At 41.4% G+C, this 18,340-nt stretch overlaps 1 protein-coding gene across 1 annotated transcript in view; it reads left to right on the forward strand.

Moving 5' to 3' along the window:
• The first annotated feature begins 850 nt into the window (after window positions 1-850).
• Window positions 851-18,340, forward strand: part of Hectd4 (HECT domain E3 ubiquitin protein ligase 4) — a 173,490-nt gene continuing 156,000 nt past the window's right edge. The window contains 1 exon segment of the mRNA XM_047560128.1: window positions 851-1,264. Coding sequence (XP_047416084.1) covers window positions 1,094-1,264 — 171 coding nt within the window. The 5' untranslated portion in view covers window positions 851-1,093.

The following is an 18,340-nucleotide window of genomic DNA, read 5'->3' on the forward strand; positions in this document are numbered from 1 at the left end:
ATAGAGAGAGCAATTTCACCTCCACTGTTCCAGACCAGCCCCACTCCCCTGGGGTAGTTCATATTAACAACTTGATATGTTTTTTCCCCCACACATTTTTCTCTGTACATATAGCTCTTTCCTTTCTTGTTTTTACAAAAATGGGATGTCATTAATATTTTTAAGGTGCATTTCAGTGCGGAATATAACAGTTAAAAATACTATTAAGTGCCAGGCATTGGCCTCCAAGATAGCCGCTTTATTTTCACTTTTTTTTTTTTTTGAGTGTTTATTCATACTACACGATTCAGTAAATACTAAGTATGTACTGCACGGTTCTACCCCTTGCTCATGAACAGGTGTACAAAGCCTATTCTGCGCCAGGCTCCCCCCAACCCCACCCTCGCAGCACCGCCCCCCGGGCTGCGTTTGGAACCCACGGCTTCGCACGGGCTAGGAAAGCGCTCTACCCGAGCTCTGCATCAGACTTTTGCATGGATCTCATTTAAAGTGGACTGCAGGGCGTGAACCTCCAAGTTCTGCCCAGGGTGGGGGGGGTGTACACCTGCCCCAGCAAGGGGTGTACACCTGCGTGGGGGAAGGGGAGGCGGCGAAGCCTTGTCCTAGTGCACTGCAGAACCAGGGCGACCCCGAACTGCTAGGGGAGGAAGGGGCCGGGCACGTGGGCCAGAGGGCAAGGTGGAATGGAGGGCAAGGTGGAACGCAGGGCGAGGTTCTGCAGCCCCTGCGCCCGGTCCGCGGGGCCGTGGGCGGGGCCAGCGGGCGGGCGGGGCCTGTATTGTCCGCTCCGCGGGGCATGCCGGGAGCCCCGCCCCCAACATGGCGTCTCACTGACAGTTGGCTGCCGAGCGGCAGAGGCGGATCCTGCTCCTCAGGGCGGCGGCGGCGGTGGCAGCAGCAGGGCCGGGGTCTCCGGGGCCGGGTTGGGAGGATGGCGGCTCGGGCCGCCTAGGGCGGAGCTGCGCGGGCGAGGCGGCCGGCGGGGCGCTGCGGGCGGGCGCGGCGGCCGCTGCCATGGGCCGGTGAGCGCCGCTGCCCCTGCTCCGTCTCCCCGGCCGGGCGTCTCTCCTCAGCGCCAACCCTCAGCCCGGCCATGGGCTCGTCGGCGGCCGCGGCGGCGGCGGCGGCCGCGGACTCGGCGCAGTGGCTCTCGGTGAAGGAGGAGACCATCTTCCTGCACGACGGGCTGATCCGGGTCACCGACCTGGCCGAGCTGCCCAGTGAGATCCTGGGGGCCCCGGAGGCCGCCGACACCGACCTGGAGGTGAGCGCGCCGGGCCGAGCCCCGCCGGGTGGCCCTGCCGGGGCGCGGGCCCGCGAGCCACGGATGGCTGCCCGGCAGGTGTGTGGGCGCCGGGCGAGCAGGTGCGGGCCGGGCCGCAGTCTGCAGACCGCACGCCGCCCTGCCGCCTGGCCTCGGGGCCGCCGGACCTCATTTGTGGTTTCGTTTTGAACGTCCCGACCCCCGACATTTTATTAGCCCATCACTGGGCACGGCCTGGATGTCCCGGGGGAGCCGCCGCCGCCTCCCCGGCCCTCTCTCCCCTCCCCCACGGGCCCCCTGCACTCCCTTCCAGGCGCACCCAGGTTGCTCGGCTTTGGAGACATTTTTATTTAGCATTGCACACCCTCTCGCTGCTCTGCTTCCCCCGTTCTGTGTGTGTGTGTGTTCGTTCAGGAGAGGTAGTGGCCGCCGCCGGTCCTCGATGGGCAATTCAGCAACTTCTCTGTGTCGTGCCTCGGATTGACACCCGGCCTTTGTCAGAGAAGCGGGGTGTAGGCAGCGAGAGAGATGATGCCGCGGCCCTGCGTGTGCTCTCGGCCAAGGGTCACAGGCTCTTTAGGCCGCAGGGCCTTTTTGTATGCTCAGGGGTCGCGGAGAAGCCCAGGCTTAGGGAGCCGCGGCAGGTGCAAAAGCAAAAAAGCAGTTGTGCTGCTGGGGTTGGAGGCAGAAGGAAACCAAAATGCTTGGTGAATGGGAACTTTCCACCGGCTTCACTCGGTTTGATGTCTGCCTGGAGGTGGGAAAACTGGCAGTATGGTTTCATCCAGGCCGGCATATGCTGACGCTGCTGCCCTTCCACTTTGTGGGATGACATTTCGGTGTGTAGGTAGCATGGGGTGTCATGAAATTCTTATTGTCGCAAGGAGGGCTCTCTGGGTACGGCGGGGAGAAGATGGTCTGTCTTCTGGCTATAAATGGAATGCGAGGAATCTTTTGTGTTTTGTGGTTTTCCATGCACTTTGGCTTTCAGCACAACAAGCATTTATAGAAATGGATTAAAACCCATTAATGTGTGTTTCTGGAAATGGCAGTGATCTGGTCGCGTTGGCTGAGACATTTGGACGTGCTTGAGATGCGAATACGTTCCACTGTGTTTGTGTGTCTGGTTTTAAGGTTGCTTCAGCATTTCCGTTTTGAACTCTTAATTGACTTATTTTACAATTTGGCCATCAAAACCGAGAAGATATAAGTTGGTAGGGAATTCCTAACATGAAATCATAATTTTATTTTCTCTTATTTGGGCCTGTTCTATAAAAAGCAAGGTGTGTCTGCGCATCTCATCTGTCTGAAAACTCAAGGAATATTATGCTATAATGGTGGAATCTCTTGAGATTTAATTGGCTCTGTTGTATGTGAAAGGTGGGGAGTGGATGCTCTTTGTTCCTTGGAGACTAAGTTCATGGAAGCAAATATATATATATATATATATATGTATATATATATATATATATATTTACATTTATGAATTATTTGCAGGATTAGAATAAGATTAGTTAAAATACCTGAGCCATTAAATTGTGTTTCCTAAAATGTATTGAGTGAACTTGTCAGCTGTTTCACCTGAAGAATGATTTTAAAAGGAAGATTCTTTGACCTGATAGGTTTAATTTTTTTTTTTTTTTTTTTTTTTTTTTAATTTATGGTCTAACCTCTCAGAAACTAATATGTGAATGAGTTGGTCTGGGGTTGTGGCTCAATGGTAGAGCTCTTGCCTAGCATGGGTGAGGCACTGGGGATTCCCAGCACCACATATAAATGAGTAAACAAAATACAGGTCCATCAACAACTAATAAAAGTATTTACAAAAAATATGTGAATGAGTGTCGCAAGGAGGGCTCTCCTTTGTGGCTACCTGCAGTGAAGCACTTTTGGTGTTATATGGGCTACATAGTATCCGAAGATAGATAGCTAAGAAGAGTTTTTGTGGATATTAGATTTGTTTGTGAGGGTGTATTCACATTTAATTATTTAATAATGATATTGATTAAATGTATCCTGTGTGTCAGGTATTTTATAAAATTCTCAAAAGACCTTGGGAACTAAATCTTGTTACATTGTAAGAATTGTATGTCCTATACCCATTGTATAGGTGAGACAAGTAAACAGAACAGGTATGCAACTTGCTCCGGGTGTCATAGTTAGCCTGGAAATTAACCCAGTTCTGTTCATCTCAAATACATTTGCTTCTAATCATGTGCTTTACTCCTCCATGCATGTGCAAAATTTTTTTCTGGTGCTGGGGATGAAACCCAGAGTCTTACACATGCTAAACATGTCCACTCTCACTGAGTAAATATTCCAGCCCTATATTTGTAATTATTTTAAATCCCCTGTCTATGGTTGGAGTAATAAACAGGTATCTTTATTTCCTTCCTAGAAACTGTTTCTTTTTCATATTTGAGGAAGATTAGAAGTTTATTAATTGCTTAAAGTTAACTTTTGAAATGCTACCATCCCTATGAAGTACACTCTTCTAAGCCTCTCTTTCCAATGCACATGTGGTTGAAAATGGCTATTCTTTATTGGGTTTTATTTTGTAGGATCCTCAGTTAACAATTTTGATTATGAGGGATGGGATTCAAACTAGGTTGTGTATTTTGTGACTGGCAACCTTACCGCGTAAGACTGTGACGAGTCACAATTTTAGAGCATGAAGGGAACTTAGAATGTCCCTCAGAGGTAATCGTTTCCTTCATTTTAGAAAGAAGTTATCTGAGATGGTTGGAGAGATTATGACTCCTTGGTGGTTGTAGCATCACTAGTTATGGCAGGCTAATGACTAGACCTACACTTTTCTGCCTTTGAATTCCAGTGGTTTTTTTTTCCCACTCTTTAAGTGCTGTGCAAAGTTAAATGTCAATCTGAATAAAGAATCCATTCTAAGAAGTCAATTAGCATTGATTTAGGTTTTTGTTTTGTTTTGTTTTTGTTTTGTATCAGGGATTGAACCCAGGGGCACTTAACTACTGAGCCATACCTAGCCCTCGTTTTTTATTTTTTATTTTGAGACAAGGTTTTGCTAACTTGTGTAGGGCTGGCTTTGAACTTGTAATCCTTATGTCTCAGCTTTCTGAGCTGCTGGGATTACAGGCATGTGCCACCATGCCTGGCTTGACTTAGTATTTTAATTTAAATAAGAGCAGAACGTTTGAATTAAAAAATTTCTTCCCAGTTAATTCTAGATATGTTTTTGAAAAAGATCAATAATATTTAGTCAAAAAATTAATACAGGTATTTGTGGAATTCAGAAGCGGCTAATTTCACTTTCCTGGATGTTGAGGTTATAGCAATGGATGAAATAAAATCCCTGTCATTAAAAAGTAGGAGGATATAGATGATAACAAATAAGTATGTGACATATACGATTATCCCTCAGTGTGTCCTTGGGGGAGCTGGCTCTAAGACCCCCTTGAATACAAAAACCTGTAGAAGACCAAGTCCTTTATATAAAGTGGTGGTGGTGTGTTTGCATGTAACCTAGGCACATGCTCCTGCAGTCTTTAAATAATCTCCAGTTTACTTATACTTAATACAATATGACTGTTGGGCAAATAGTTGCTATAGTGTATTGTTTAGGGAAAATGACAAGAGGAAAAGGTCTGTTCGTGTTCTCCGTCTAGCTACGGGGTACATAAAAGGGACCGCAGGGGAACTGTGCTCAAGTAGAGTGCTGGAGCGAGACTCAGGGTCTTTGAATGGTGGGCGTGCTTACATGTCACTTTATTTGTGTGGATTCAACATAGTGCTTGGTGCAAGGCAAATTCAAGTTTTGTGTTTTGGAACTTTCCGTATTTTTTTCCTGATTATTTTCAGCCTGCGGTTGGTTGAATCTGCAGGTATGGAAGACCAGTTCGTGTGTGCGTGTGCACACGCAAGCTTTATAGCAGGTCCCAAGTGTTATTTAGGAGAGACGTATAGCTGGGTGAAGAGATGGAGTCATGTGGGAAGGCTCCATTTTACATCAGGTGAGCAGGGAAGGAAAGCATAGTATGGCTTTTGGGTGGAGACTGAAAGATGTGAGCAAGTGTGGCATATAGCTGCTGGATAAAGAGCGTCCCATACAGAGAAGGCGCTGCGAGTCGGGTCTCCTTAGCGTGTTTGGAACTCCTAGTCCTTACTTACCCAGTAAGCAGAAGACAGAGAAGAGTGATGGTTGGTGGGGAGGGCGCAGCATGCAGATCAAGTAGGGCCTTGTAGGCAAGGTCTCTGGGTATCAGTTGAGTGAGTTAAACATTAGAGTGAGGCATTTTCTTGTCCTGTAAAAATAGCTATCTTTTTTTTTTTTTTTTTTTTTTTTTTAATATTGGGGATTGAACTCAGAGGTGCTTTACCACTGAGCCACATCCTCAACCCTTTTTGTTTTTTATTTTGAGACAAGGTCTCACTAAACTGTCTATAACTTGTGATCCTTCTGCCTCAGCCTCCTGAGTGTGCGCCACTATGCCTGGCTAGAACATTAGAGTTTTTATAAAAAAGGCAAATTTTAAAAACAAAGCAATGGCTTATTTGTGTAAGTTCCAGAAGGTTTCAGTTTCCTATTTCCTATTTCTTTACAAACTTCAGCTTGGGATAAGCATTAGATAGGTAGCTAGGTAGATAAGTTGATTGACTTCTCAGTGTCGCTAAGATATCACTGGGCTACATGCCTGGTTCTCAGTCTTCATCCTTTGTTTATAAGGACCTCCCATTCCCTGCCAATTGAATGTTCAAATTAACTTTGTTTGTGACTGCCCTAAACTGGAAACAATTTAGATATATAGGGAATTAAAAAACAAGACAAAACAGAAAGATACCCAGTGAATGGGTAAACAAAGGTGGTACATGCCTACAATGGAATACTGCTTAGCAATAAAAAGAACAAACTGTTGATACAGCTTGGATTTATGCTAAGTGGATGAAGCCGGGCAAACAAGAGAAAATACTTTTAAGATTCCATTTAGGGGCTAGAGTTGTGGCTCAGGGGTAGAGCGCTTGCCTGGCATGTGTGAGGCCCTGGGTTTGATACTCAGCACCACATAAAAATAAATAAAATAAAAGATCCATTGACAACTAAAAAAAAAAAAAAAAAAAAAAAAAAAAAAAAAATATATTTATATATATATATATATACACACACACACATATATATACACACATATATATATTCCATTTATATGAAATTCTAGAAAATACAAATTATATGTAGTGGTTGCCTGGAGATAAAGGTGGGCAGGAAGGGATTGGAGGGAGGGAAGACATGAGGAGGTTTTGGGGTTTACCCTTTAAATACATGCAGTTTATTGTAGCAAGTTATACTTCAATAAACAAAACCTACACATGCCCAGAATTTTTTATGAATACAATTTAGGACAAGAAAAAGGCTAAGCAGTGTTTTTCATTTGTTATTTTGTCCTGTAAGGGAAAAAGCATTTGGGTTTTGAGCCCATCAAGTAGCCAAGGCTTTGGGCGTTTATGTGAAATCTTTGAGATGATGTTTAGATATTTGTTGATCTGTTATCCTAGGAGAATTCTACTATCCTTTTTATCCTTAGGGCAAAATCCTTTGGAAAGTGTTTACATATTTTCATAGAATTCCTAATCCTAGATTTGGAAGAGTTACGGAATAACTGAATAGGTTGCCCTTGTTCCTCAGTAGCATTCTTTATCAGGCAGGCACTGAGCACTGGAGGAAGAGTCCTGAATCTTGGTGCAGTGTTCTGAGATTGGCAAAAGGCTCAACCAGCTTTTAGGCACCTTTGGTAGCACTGAAATGTGAGAAGGAAGCATCTGAGAACCGTGGAGGTAGGATTGACTAGAGTTAAAGTCACGTTTAAAGAGTCAGACTGGAATTGAAATTTTCGATCCGACCCTTACTGACCATGTGACCTTCGGCAAATTCCACATCCTTCATAATCCCTGCTTTCTTCTTTTCTTCTTCTGGTGCAGCATCTTTGTCATCATTGTTACCACCATCATGACACCAGCACAGCATAGTACATGCCAGTGTCTGTACTAAACATGCCACACCCATTATCTTGTTTAACCTTCATGAATACCTTAAAGAATTAGTTATTATCCTGTAAAAATGTATGTATATAAGGAGGGCATTCTGGCACATACAGAATTAACTTGAAGATCATACAGATTGTGGCAAACAGTCTGAAATTTGTTATTCCAGCCCAGGGTTCATATTCTTAAACCTAGTATGTTATACTATCATCATTTTAAAGAGGGGTAATGTAAGAATTAACAATAATAATGATCCTTATAATAATAATGAATAGGGTTAATGTATGATTAAATAAGAATAGAAGTGATTATGTATTTAAAGTGTATTGACTCTTTTTATAAGGTGCTATGTTACTTTATGCATAACAGTCAGCTGCTTTTTATACTTGAAAGCAAAACTCTTTTATCAACAGACTTTTTTTTTTTTTTTTTGATGGGATTGAACCCAGAGCCTTGTGCATGCGAGGCAAGCACGCTACCAACTGAGCTATATGCCCAGCCCAGACTTTTTTTTTTTTTTTTTTTTTTTGAGGAGGCAAATACTTTATTGAAGTGCAATTTGCAGCGTACATTTGCAAATCTCCCATGTGGGGAGCATTCAGAGGACCTCTTGGACCAAGAAGGTTCTGGGTGTACTTTTGTGTTTTCACAAGCAATGTGCGCACCTGTGAGCAGTATCTACGTGTCTATTGATGTATGACCGTCAGCAGATGTTTAGGGGGTATATGACTGTGTATATATGCTGTGATGTAAGTTGTATCTATGCTTGTGAAAAAGCATGTGCTCTGAGAATGGAAAGTCTACAGCATATTCTATGGAATACACAGTACTGGGCCAGTGTGTGTGTGTGTGCGTGTGTGTGTGTGTGTGTGTGTGTGTGCATGTGCTGGTGAGTGAGGGAATGAAAGTGTGTTATACCCCCACATCTCTAGCTGGGCATCTACAAACCAATTCACTCCCATCTCTGTGACCTAGCAAACAAGATGACAGAGTTTCTGCAGGCAGGCAGCCCAGACTTTAAAAAAAAAAAAATTATCCCTTTGGAATTTTCTTTTTCCCAACTTGTTTGCAGTAGCTAGGCAGATGAGATAATAGTCTTCATTTCAGTTTTTCTCCATTTGTATTTCTAAAGTCTTGCTAAATAAATCAGCTTTGAATATAATCTGCCTTGTTGGCTTCCATATTGACTTTTAAAAAATACCTCCTGTTGGCTGGGGCTTCTGGGTAGGTTGTCATGCACCTGTTCTTTCATAGGTTATGAAGTACCTGTGGTGATAATTATGAAAGGGCTGTAGATTTCTAAAAGTGTCCCATGCTTTCTCTTCCCTCCTTTCCTTTCCATCTTCTTTAATAACAGTGGTCGTAGGGTGAACATAAGGAGTGTAGTCTGCTTTGCAAGAAATTTAGTCAATAGTAGTAGACAAATGTAGATAACAGCAGATGAAGCCTGGCTTGGTGGCACACACTTGTAATCCCAGCTACTTGGGAGGCTGAGGCAGGAAGAGCGAAAGTTCAAGACCAGCCTTGGGCATTTAGCAAGATCTTGTCTTAAAATTAAAAGGGAGGGGATGTAGTTCAGTGGTAGAGTGCCCCTGGGTTCAATCCCCAGTAGTACCCCAAAACAAAATAACAACAAAAACCCAGCAGGTGATCAAGTATGGGACAGAGACAGCCATTTCAGAAAGAGAGAAGACTGCAGAGACTATTATTCTGTGTGTTGTTTGGTGGTGCTGGGGATTGAACCCAGAACCTGAGCATGTCAGGCAAGTGTTCTATCCCTGATCTTCATCCCCATTCCTTTTTATCTTTTATTTAGAGACAGGATCTCTCTGACTTGCTTAGGACTTTGCTAGGTTGCTGAGGCTGGCTTTGTGATCCTCCTGCCTCAGATGCTTGAAGTGTTGGGATTACAGGTGGGCACCATCTTGCTGGGTTTCTCATCCTTTTTATGACAACACTGGGATTACATTTAATTTATGACCCACTCAGGTTATCGAAAGTCCCATCCCCAAATCCTTACCATAATCACATCTGCAGAGTTCCTTTTGCCATCAAAGCTCATATTTACAGCTCCAGAGATTAGGATGTGAACATTTTGGAAGGTGTCTTTTTCAGTTGAGCCTACAATGAGGCACAACTTTTTTGTGTGTGTGTGTACCAGAGATTGAACCCAGGGGAGCTTAACCAGTGAGCCACATCCCCAGCCCCTCGTTTTTTTGCGGGGAGTACCAGGGATTGAACTCAGGGGCACTCAACCACTGAGCCACATTCCCAGCCCTATTTTGTATTTTATTTGGAGACAGGGTTTCATTGAGTTGTTCAGCACCTAGCCATTGCTGAGGCTGGCTTTGAACTTGCGATCCTCCTGCCTCAGCCTCCGGAGTCACTGGGATTATAGGCGTATAGGTGACCATTTTAATAAACACTACCAAATTGTCCTCCCAAGTGACTGTGCCAGTTTTTACTCCCAGTGTCAGTCTTTCATAGGACCTCTTTTCCTCACACCCTGTGAAGACCATTTTAGAATTCAAGGGTTTGCTTAAATTTTTCATTTGCTTAAGCCAGTGGTTCTTACTTCATAGATGACATTATATTTTATTGCTGTTTCTTCGAATCTGCTATTTTTACAGTAGGCATAATTGGGTACCTGGAAATGCATGCCAAACCCTGGTCAGCTGTAAGAAGCCAAAATTTTCCCTTGGTGCCATATAGCTCTTATCAGTTCACTTCAGAGAACCTCTCTGCTTGATCTCCTTCAGCTCCTGGCATAGCCACATTTGGGTTAGTAATCTAGTTAATACAGACCATGTCCATATATAGGCAGGAAAGAAGATGACTTCTTAGTCTGTGATGTTTGGGGCTGCTGCCAGAGGCCAGCAGAGCCAGGAAGCTGCACTCACCAGGCTGAGATGCCTTGGTTTTCAAAGTACGCCCTGAGTGCACAGCAGTTGTTTGACTATTTGGACTCAGGTTCCCTTAAAAGTTTATCTGTTTCTCATATTATATATATATAATAATATATATAAATAAATATAAATATATACATATATATATTTTTAGTTATAGATGGACACATGCCTTTATTTTATTTATTTATTATGTGTGGTGCTAAGAATCAAACCCAGGGCCTCATACATGCTAGGCAAGTGCTCTACCACTGAGCCACAACCTCAGCCCCTGTTCCATATTGATATAATGAGTAATTCCACATTTTTTCAAACCTCTATAAAAATACCTGATATTAAGTGAACTGTATCTTATGGTATGCAAAACTTTGTATGGGGCATGGGGCAGTACTGGGGATTAACCCAAGGCCTTGAGCATGCTAGACAAGTGCTCTACCAGCCCTCTTTAAATTTTTATTTTGAGACAGGGCCTCACTAAGTTGCTGAGGCTGGCCTCAAACTTGCCCTCCTTTTGCCTCAACCTCCCAAGTAGCTGGGATTACAGGTGTGTGCCATCATGCCCAGCTGCAAAACCTTTTTGATTACAAAGAATTAATACATGGATATTATAGAAAATATTGAAAAATATATGAGACAATGTTTAAATAGTCTGGAGTTGAATCAGCCAGAAAAAATTAATTTTTAAATATGTTCTTCAAATCATTTTTTAATATATAAAACTGGGATTATATGCTATATTCAGTTTTGTATTCTTTAATAATTGAATACAGAGGACTGGGGATATAGCTTAGTTGGTAGAGTGCTTGCCTCACAAGCATAAGGCACTGGGTTCAATCCCCAGCACTGCAAAAACAAAAAGACTGAATACATTTTGTTCGATTCTATTTAAAATAATTTTTAATGGCTACATAGTAGTGTCATGTACCCCCATGACTTCAGTATTGGGTATTGAAACTGGGGGCAGTGGGGCTCTACCAATGAGTGACATCTCCAATTCTTATATTTTTTATTTTGAGTCAGGGTCTCATTAAATTGCCGAGACTGCCCTGGAACTTTCAGTTCTCCCGTTTCAGCCTCTACAGTAGTTGGGACTATGGGCAAGCGCCACCATGCCTGGCTACACAGTATATTTTTTAGATGCATTATTATTGTTTTATATATTACTACTATCACTTTAAATCTGTTATTCTAGAGAGAATAACAGTTTACAGGAAGTTAAATGATTTTTAGCACTTAGAGTCATTGTTTGATAAAAAGCTTGGTGAATTTTAAATTTGTAGTTAATATTAAGATGTGTTTCTGCAACCCACTACTACTGACAAGTTATAAAGGGATTTAAATAGTACTAAATAATTCCTCTCCTAATAACATTGAACATTTATGTAGAACTTTGAGTTTAGAAAGTGCTATTAAAACACATGTGGAATAATTAATGTTCTACGATGGGACACATCAGAGTGCAAGAATTTGAATCCCTAGTTTCTACTGAAACCTGCAGTTGGATGAATTAGTAGGTCAGAGCACAGTATGTAGCAATTTTAGATTAACATTAAGGAGATGCATACTTTGCAGTCTATTTTATGCAAATTGTATGTTTAGTAATGCTAATAACTACAGATGTTTCAAGTAGTGGTTTTATACCAACAAAATACTAACATTCAACTTGTGTTTGTAATGGATCTTTTCTGTGTTTACTGTGCTTGCTTTGTGCTCTGTAGTTTGCATTACGGATTTCATATGAACAAAGTATTGTACAATAGTTGTAGCTGTTTACTGGACTGAGTAGAAAATCAGGACGTTTTATCTTAGTTGATATGTTTATTTTTCTTGCTACTGAAATGAAGTAAGAATGTTAAAGAAGAATCGGTGTCAACATGTTTACATTATAACAGTGGTACATAATAGAATTAACTTATTTCTTTTTTATTTGTTCTGTTTAGTTATATATGATAGTAGAATGTATTTTGGCAAATTATACATACATAGTGTATAACTTATTCTATTGAGGATCCCATTCTTGTGGTTGTACATGATGCAGAGTTACTCTGGTTGTGTATTTAAATACAAGGCTAGGGACATTATGTCTGATGAATACTACTGCCTTTTCTATTCCCCTCTTCTGCTATTTCCCTTCATTACCCTTTTTCTAATCTAGTGGATTTCTATTCTTCTCCTTCCTACTCTCCCTTGTTTTGGGTTAGCATCCACATATCAGAACATTTGGCCTTTGGTTTTGGGGGATTGGCTTATTTCACTTAGCATGATATTCTCCAGTTCCATCCATTTACTGGCAAATGCCATTATTTCATTCTTCTTTATGACTGAGTAATATTCCATTGTATATAAATATCACATTTTCTTTATCCATTCATCTGTTGAAGGGCACCTAGGTTGCTTCCATAGTGTGGCTATTGTGAGTTGAACTGCTATAAACATTGATGTGGCTGTGTCACTGTAGTATGCTGTTTTTAAGTCTTTTGGGCATAGACAAAGGAGTGAGAGAGTTGGGTCAAATGGTGGTTCCATTCCAAGTTTTCTGAGGAATCTCCATACTGCTTCCCATAGTAGTAGTACCAATTTGCAGTTCCACCAACAATGTGTGAGAGTATCTTTCTCCCCACTTTCTCACCAACATTTATTGTTACTTGTATTCTTTATAATTGTCATTCTGACTGGGGTAAGATGGAAGCTCAGTGTAGTTCTAATTTGCATTTCTCTAGTTGCTAGAGATGTTGAACATTTTTTCATTTATTTTTTGACCATTCATATTTCTTCTGTGAAGTGTTAGGTTCCTTTGCCCATTTCTTGATTGCATTATTTATTTATTTATTTATTTATTTATTTATTTATTTATTTATTTATTTTTTAGACTTTTTTAGTTGTCAACGGACCTGTATTTTATTTATTTATTTTTATGTGATGCTGAGGATTGAACCCAGTGCCTCACACATGCCAGGCAAGCGCTCTACCACTGAGTTATGATCCCAGCCCTGCGTTATTTATTTTTCTGGTGGTGTTTTTTCAGTTCTTTATATAACCTGGGTGGTAAAGATTCCCTCCCATTCTACAGGATCTATGTTCATGTTCTTGATTGTTTCCTTTGCTGTGAAGCGGCTTTTCAGTTTGATACCACCCCATTTATTGATTTCTTGATTTTACTTCTTGTGCTTTAGGAGTCTTATTGAGGAAGTGGGTTCCTAAGCCAACATGATGGAAAGTTGGGCCAACTTTTTCTTCTAGTAAGCACAGGGTCTCTGGTCTAATGCCTAGGTCCTTGATCCACTTAAGAGTTGAGTTTTGGGTTCAGGGCTATGGCTCAGTGGTAGAAAGCTTGCTCAGCATGTGTGAAGCACTGGGTTTGATTCTCAGCACCACATATAAATAAATGAATAAAGTAAAGGTCTATAAACATCTAAAAAATATTAAAAAAAAAAGAATTGAGTTTTGTGAAGGTGAGAAATAGGGGCTCAAGTTCGTTCTATTACATATGGATTTCCAGTTTTCCCAGCACCATTTTTTGAAGAGGCTGTCTTCTCTTCAGTGTATGTTTCTGGCACCTTTGTCTAGGATGAGATAAATGTATTTATGTGGGTATATCTCTGTGTCTTCTGTTCCTTTGGTCTTCATGTCTGTTTTTGGTGCCAATACCATGCTGTTGTTGTTACTATAACTTTGTTCTTTATTTCTTGATACCAGTTCCTCCCAAATCGTCTAGTAAGGATGTAGTTTTTAAACAGTTTCTAGGTTACTTAATCTAAAAAGAGGAAATATAGGTGAAAAGTTAGAAATATGTTTAGGAAATTTTGAGAAAGGGTTTTTTTTTTTAATGAATTTATAATAAAGTTTCTTTTCCCAAGGAGATTCTCTCCCTTTCTCCCTCCCCCCTCCTCTCTCTCTCTTTCTCCCTCCCCTCCCCCTCCCTTCCTCCCCCCCTCCCTCCCTCTTTTTGTCCCTCCCTCCCCTCTCTCCTTCCTCTTCTCTTTGAAGACTTTATGGTTGGTAAACTTTAATTTTTTTTGTGTGTGTGTGGTGGTGCTGGGATTGAGCCCAGGATCTCACACATGCCAGACAAGTACTTTACCATTAAACTACACCCCCAGCCCCCTATAGGGTTGGTTTCTTTCTTTCTTTTTTAATATATTTTTTAGTTGTTGGATATTTATTCATTCATTTATTTACTTATTTATATGTGGTGCTGCGAATCAAACCCAGTGCCTCACACATGCTAGGCAAAGCACTCTACCACTGAGCCACAGCCCCAGCACCCCTGCAGGGATTCTTATCCCAAATAGAATTCCCAGGGTTTATGAACTTGCATAGGAAAAATGTAGTTTTGCTTTCACAGACTTTTAGCTGAAATTCAGCATTTCCTCTAATTATGAGTGTAGTCCACAAACCCCAGTAGAATTGGCAGAACCTGTGACTTTGCAACCAGCAGAAATAATAGGTATCCTTATATAATATTGCAGTTGTTGAACTGTCTTGAAGTATGGTTTATGCTCATCATTGCTTAGAAAATATGGTAACTGTTACATCTTGCTAGCCAATGTGCTAATAAATGAAGCTCCTATATTATGATGTCACAGGTTTGTTTAAGTATTTTGCTATAAAAAGTGTGCTATGATCGGTTTCTTATCCCATTTTTGGTTTTGGTTTTGATTGTTGTTACTGGGGTGGAGAAGGTTCTGGGGAACAAACCTTGAGTATGTTAGGCAAGTGCTGTACCACTAAGCTACATCCCCAGCCCTTAATTCTGTGTATTTTATTTTATGCATTTAAAAATGTTACATGAGAAGGGTTCACAGGCCTCTCAAACTGCGAATGATTAAGAGCTCCTGAGATGGACTCAGCATCTCTCTCTTCCAGTATCTCTCTCTTTTTATCCCTAGTTTGCCAAAGTCCAATACAGTTTACACTTATTTGAAGTATAAGTGACCACATGTCTGAAAACCCCTGAATATTTTCTGTGGTAGAAAATGTTTTTCTAGGGCTTGGTGGTGCACACCTGGAATCCCAGTGGCTCCCAAGGCTGAGGTGGGAGGATTGCAAGTTCTAACCCAGCCTTAGCAATTTATCGAGGCCTTAAGCAACTTGGATTCAAAATAAAAAGGGCTGGGGATGTGGTTCAGTGGTTAAGCACACCTGAGTTCAATCCCTTGTTCTAAAAAGATGAAAGAAAATATTCTCGTTCTACCAATTTTCCATTACCTTCTGACTGAGGTATTATGTGATAATGGCTTTCTTGGGTGATCTTTTGTCCATCTGTCAAATATCCTATCATTAACAAAGATTTTTTTTTTTAACATTTTTTAGTTGTAGATGGACACAGTACCTTTATTTTACTTATTTATGTATTTTATGTGGTCTGAGGATAGTACCCAGTGCATTACGAGTGCTGTAGGACTGAGCCACAACCCCAGCCTGTTAAGAAAGTAAAATATCGGGGCTGGGGAGATAGCTCAGTCGGTAGAGTGCTTGCCTTGTAAGCACAAGGCCCTGGGTTTGATCCCCAGCACCCAAAAAAAAAAAAAGAAAGAAAGAAATATCTGATAAAGTGACAGGCATTTTTTCATAAAAGTCCAATTTTTTTCTCTTCCCTTTCTTCTGAAGAGAATGTTAGTCAATTGAAAGTATGTGAATAAAATTTCATTAACATACGATATACTGGTGTCTTACACTTCTGAGAACCATTTTAAACAGGTGGCCTCAGGCAGTAACAGTTGTCATCCCCAGAGAAACATTGTTTTTAAAAGTCGGAAGTTCATTTTACTTTCATCTTCTCTATAGAGAACAATTATACTCTTGTGGTTTCTTTTATTGTTGGGATTGTTACTTTACATTTGTATTGACAGGGTCTGGAGTTTTACTTAAACAGTCTGCAGATCGGTGTTCAGTTGCTTGCCACTACCCCTGGGGCTGCGGAGCACCTGTACCTGCAAATCAGGATTGGAAGGTGCTGCAGGGGCGGGACTGTGGCTCAGGGGTAGAGCACTTGCCTGGCATGTGTGAGGCACTGGGTTCGATTCTCAGCACTGCATATAAATAAATAAATTAAATGAAGGTCCATTGACAACTGAAAATAAAAATTAAAAAAATTAATTTTATCTATTTATATTTATTTGTTTGTTTTGCAGTACTAGGGATTGAATCCAGAGGTACCCTACCACCGAGCTACATTCCCAGCCCTGTAATGTTTTTTTAATTTTGAGACAGGTTTCACCAAGTTGACCAGGCTGACCTCAAGCTTTGAATTCTCCTTTCTTAGCTTCCCAGGAACTGGGATTGTCACTGGAGAAGAAATGTCTCTGGAGAGGGAAAGGGGAATTGGACTCAGAATCATCTGAGTTCTTGGCATATTTGATGGGAAGGAATTTCAGCACGTGCCAGACAAAGGCATAGACAAAGGTTTATTTAGGAGGTAGATACATATTCCAGGGCATCTCAGGAGTGGAAAGCCCCGCCTTGGGGTGGAGGGTGCGGTATTTACAGGGGCTGAACTGGAGGCGGAGCCAGGCTGGAGTGGTATTTTCCCCAGAGCTTTCGTGTTTCCCACATTTCACAGGAGCGCTGCCTCCATCCTGTCTCTCAGTGACTCTTGAGTTTGCTTTGAGACTTAGCATCTCTCACTTTATCCTAAACCCCTGTGCTAGGATTATATAGCTGAGCCCATCATGCAGGTGTGTTATCTTTATAAATGTGGCTACTAGAAAATATTAAATTTTTATATATGTTTCATTTATTTCTTTTGGTTAGTGTTCCTTTAGATAGGTTGTCAAAACTTGTTTGTTTTCAAGGCCATATCCAGATAACTTTTTCTCAGTAAAGTTCTTTGGTTTGTTTGTTTGTTTGTTTGTTTTTTTATTTATTTTTGCGGTGCTAGAGATTGAACCCAGGGCCTTGTGCATGCAAAGCAAGCACTCTCCAACTGAGCTATATCCCCAGCCCCTCTTTGGTTGTTTTGTTTTGGTATTAGTGGGGTGCTTTATCACTGAACTATTTTCCCTGTCCCTTTTTTTTTTTTTTTTTAAGACAGGATCTCACTAAGTTGCTGAGACTAGCCTCAAGCTTGTGATTCTTCTGCTTCAGTGTCCTAAATTGCTGGGATTACAGGCATGAGACCCCACACTCAGCTAGAGAAATAGTTTTAATAAATAGAGAGAGGTGGGGCATGGTGGCACATGTCTATAATCCCAGCTATTCAGGAGGCTCAGCAGGAGAATTGCCAAGTTTGAAGTCAACCTGGGCAACTTAGTGAGAAAACTGTCTCAAAACAAAAAATTAAAAGGCCTTGGGATATAGTTCAGTGTTAAAGCACCCCTAGGTTCCATCCCCAGTGTTGGGGGAAAAATAGTGAGATTCTTCTCTTTAAGAGTGCTACAGCCAGGTGCAGTGGTGCACACCTGTAATCCCAGTGACTTGGGAGGCTGAGACAGGAGGATGGAGAGTTCAAAGCCAGCCTCAGCAAAAGTGAGGTATTAAGCAACTCAGTGAGACCCTGTTTCTAAATAAAATTTACAAAATTGGGCTGGGGATATGGCCCAGTGGTCGAGTGCCCCTGGGTTCAATCTCCAGTATCCCCCGCCCCATATACCCCGCCCAACCCCACCAAAAAAATATTACAGTAGGGGCTGAGGTCATGGCTCAGTGGTAGAGTGTCTGGCATATGTGAGGCACTGGATTTGATCCTCAGCACCACATAAAAATAAATAAAGGTATTGTGTCCATCTACAATTAGAAAATTAAAAAAAAAATGCTACAGTACACATCTAGATATATTTACCATAAATCAGAATGAGAAATTTTGGTTGTATCACGTAACTTGTCTAAATTGATACGATTATTTTGCTGTTCATGTTATATGCATAATTAAGATCATATTTTTGGCCATGTAGTAATATAGTATATAAATTATATGTATAGTCGTTGCTGCATGAGGTACTTCGTTTAAAATTTTAAACACCACAAGATTCAAAATTTCAAAGGTTCGCTGCAGATGTAACTCAGTGATAGAACACTTGCCTAACATGCCTCAGGCCCTGGGTTTGATTCCCAGCTTCAAAATCAAAACTAAACAAACAAAAAAATTAAAGGTTGAAAAGGGAACACAGGGGAGAGGCTTCACATCCTTCCCCATCCCGAGTCCCGGGGCAGCCAGCGTTAC

This window comes from Sciurus carolinensis, chromosome 8, assembly GCF_902686445.1.
Source record: "Sciurus carolinensis chromosome 8, mSciCar1.2, whole genome shotgun sequence".
In the NCBI taxonomy this organism is placed as follows: Eukaryota; Metazoa; Chordata; class Mammalia; order Rodentia; family Sciuridae; genus Sciurus; species Sciurus carolinensis.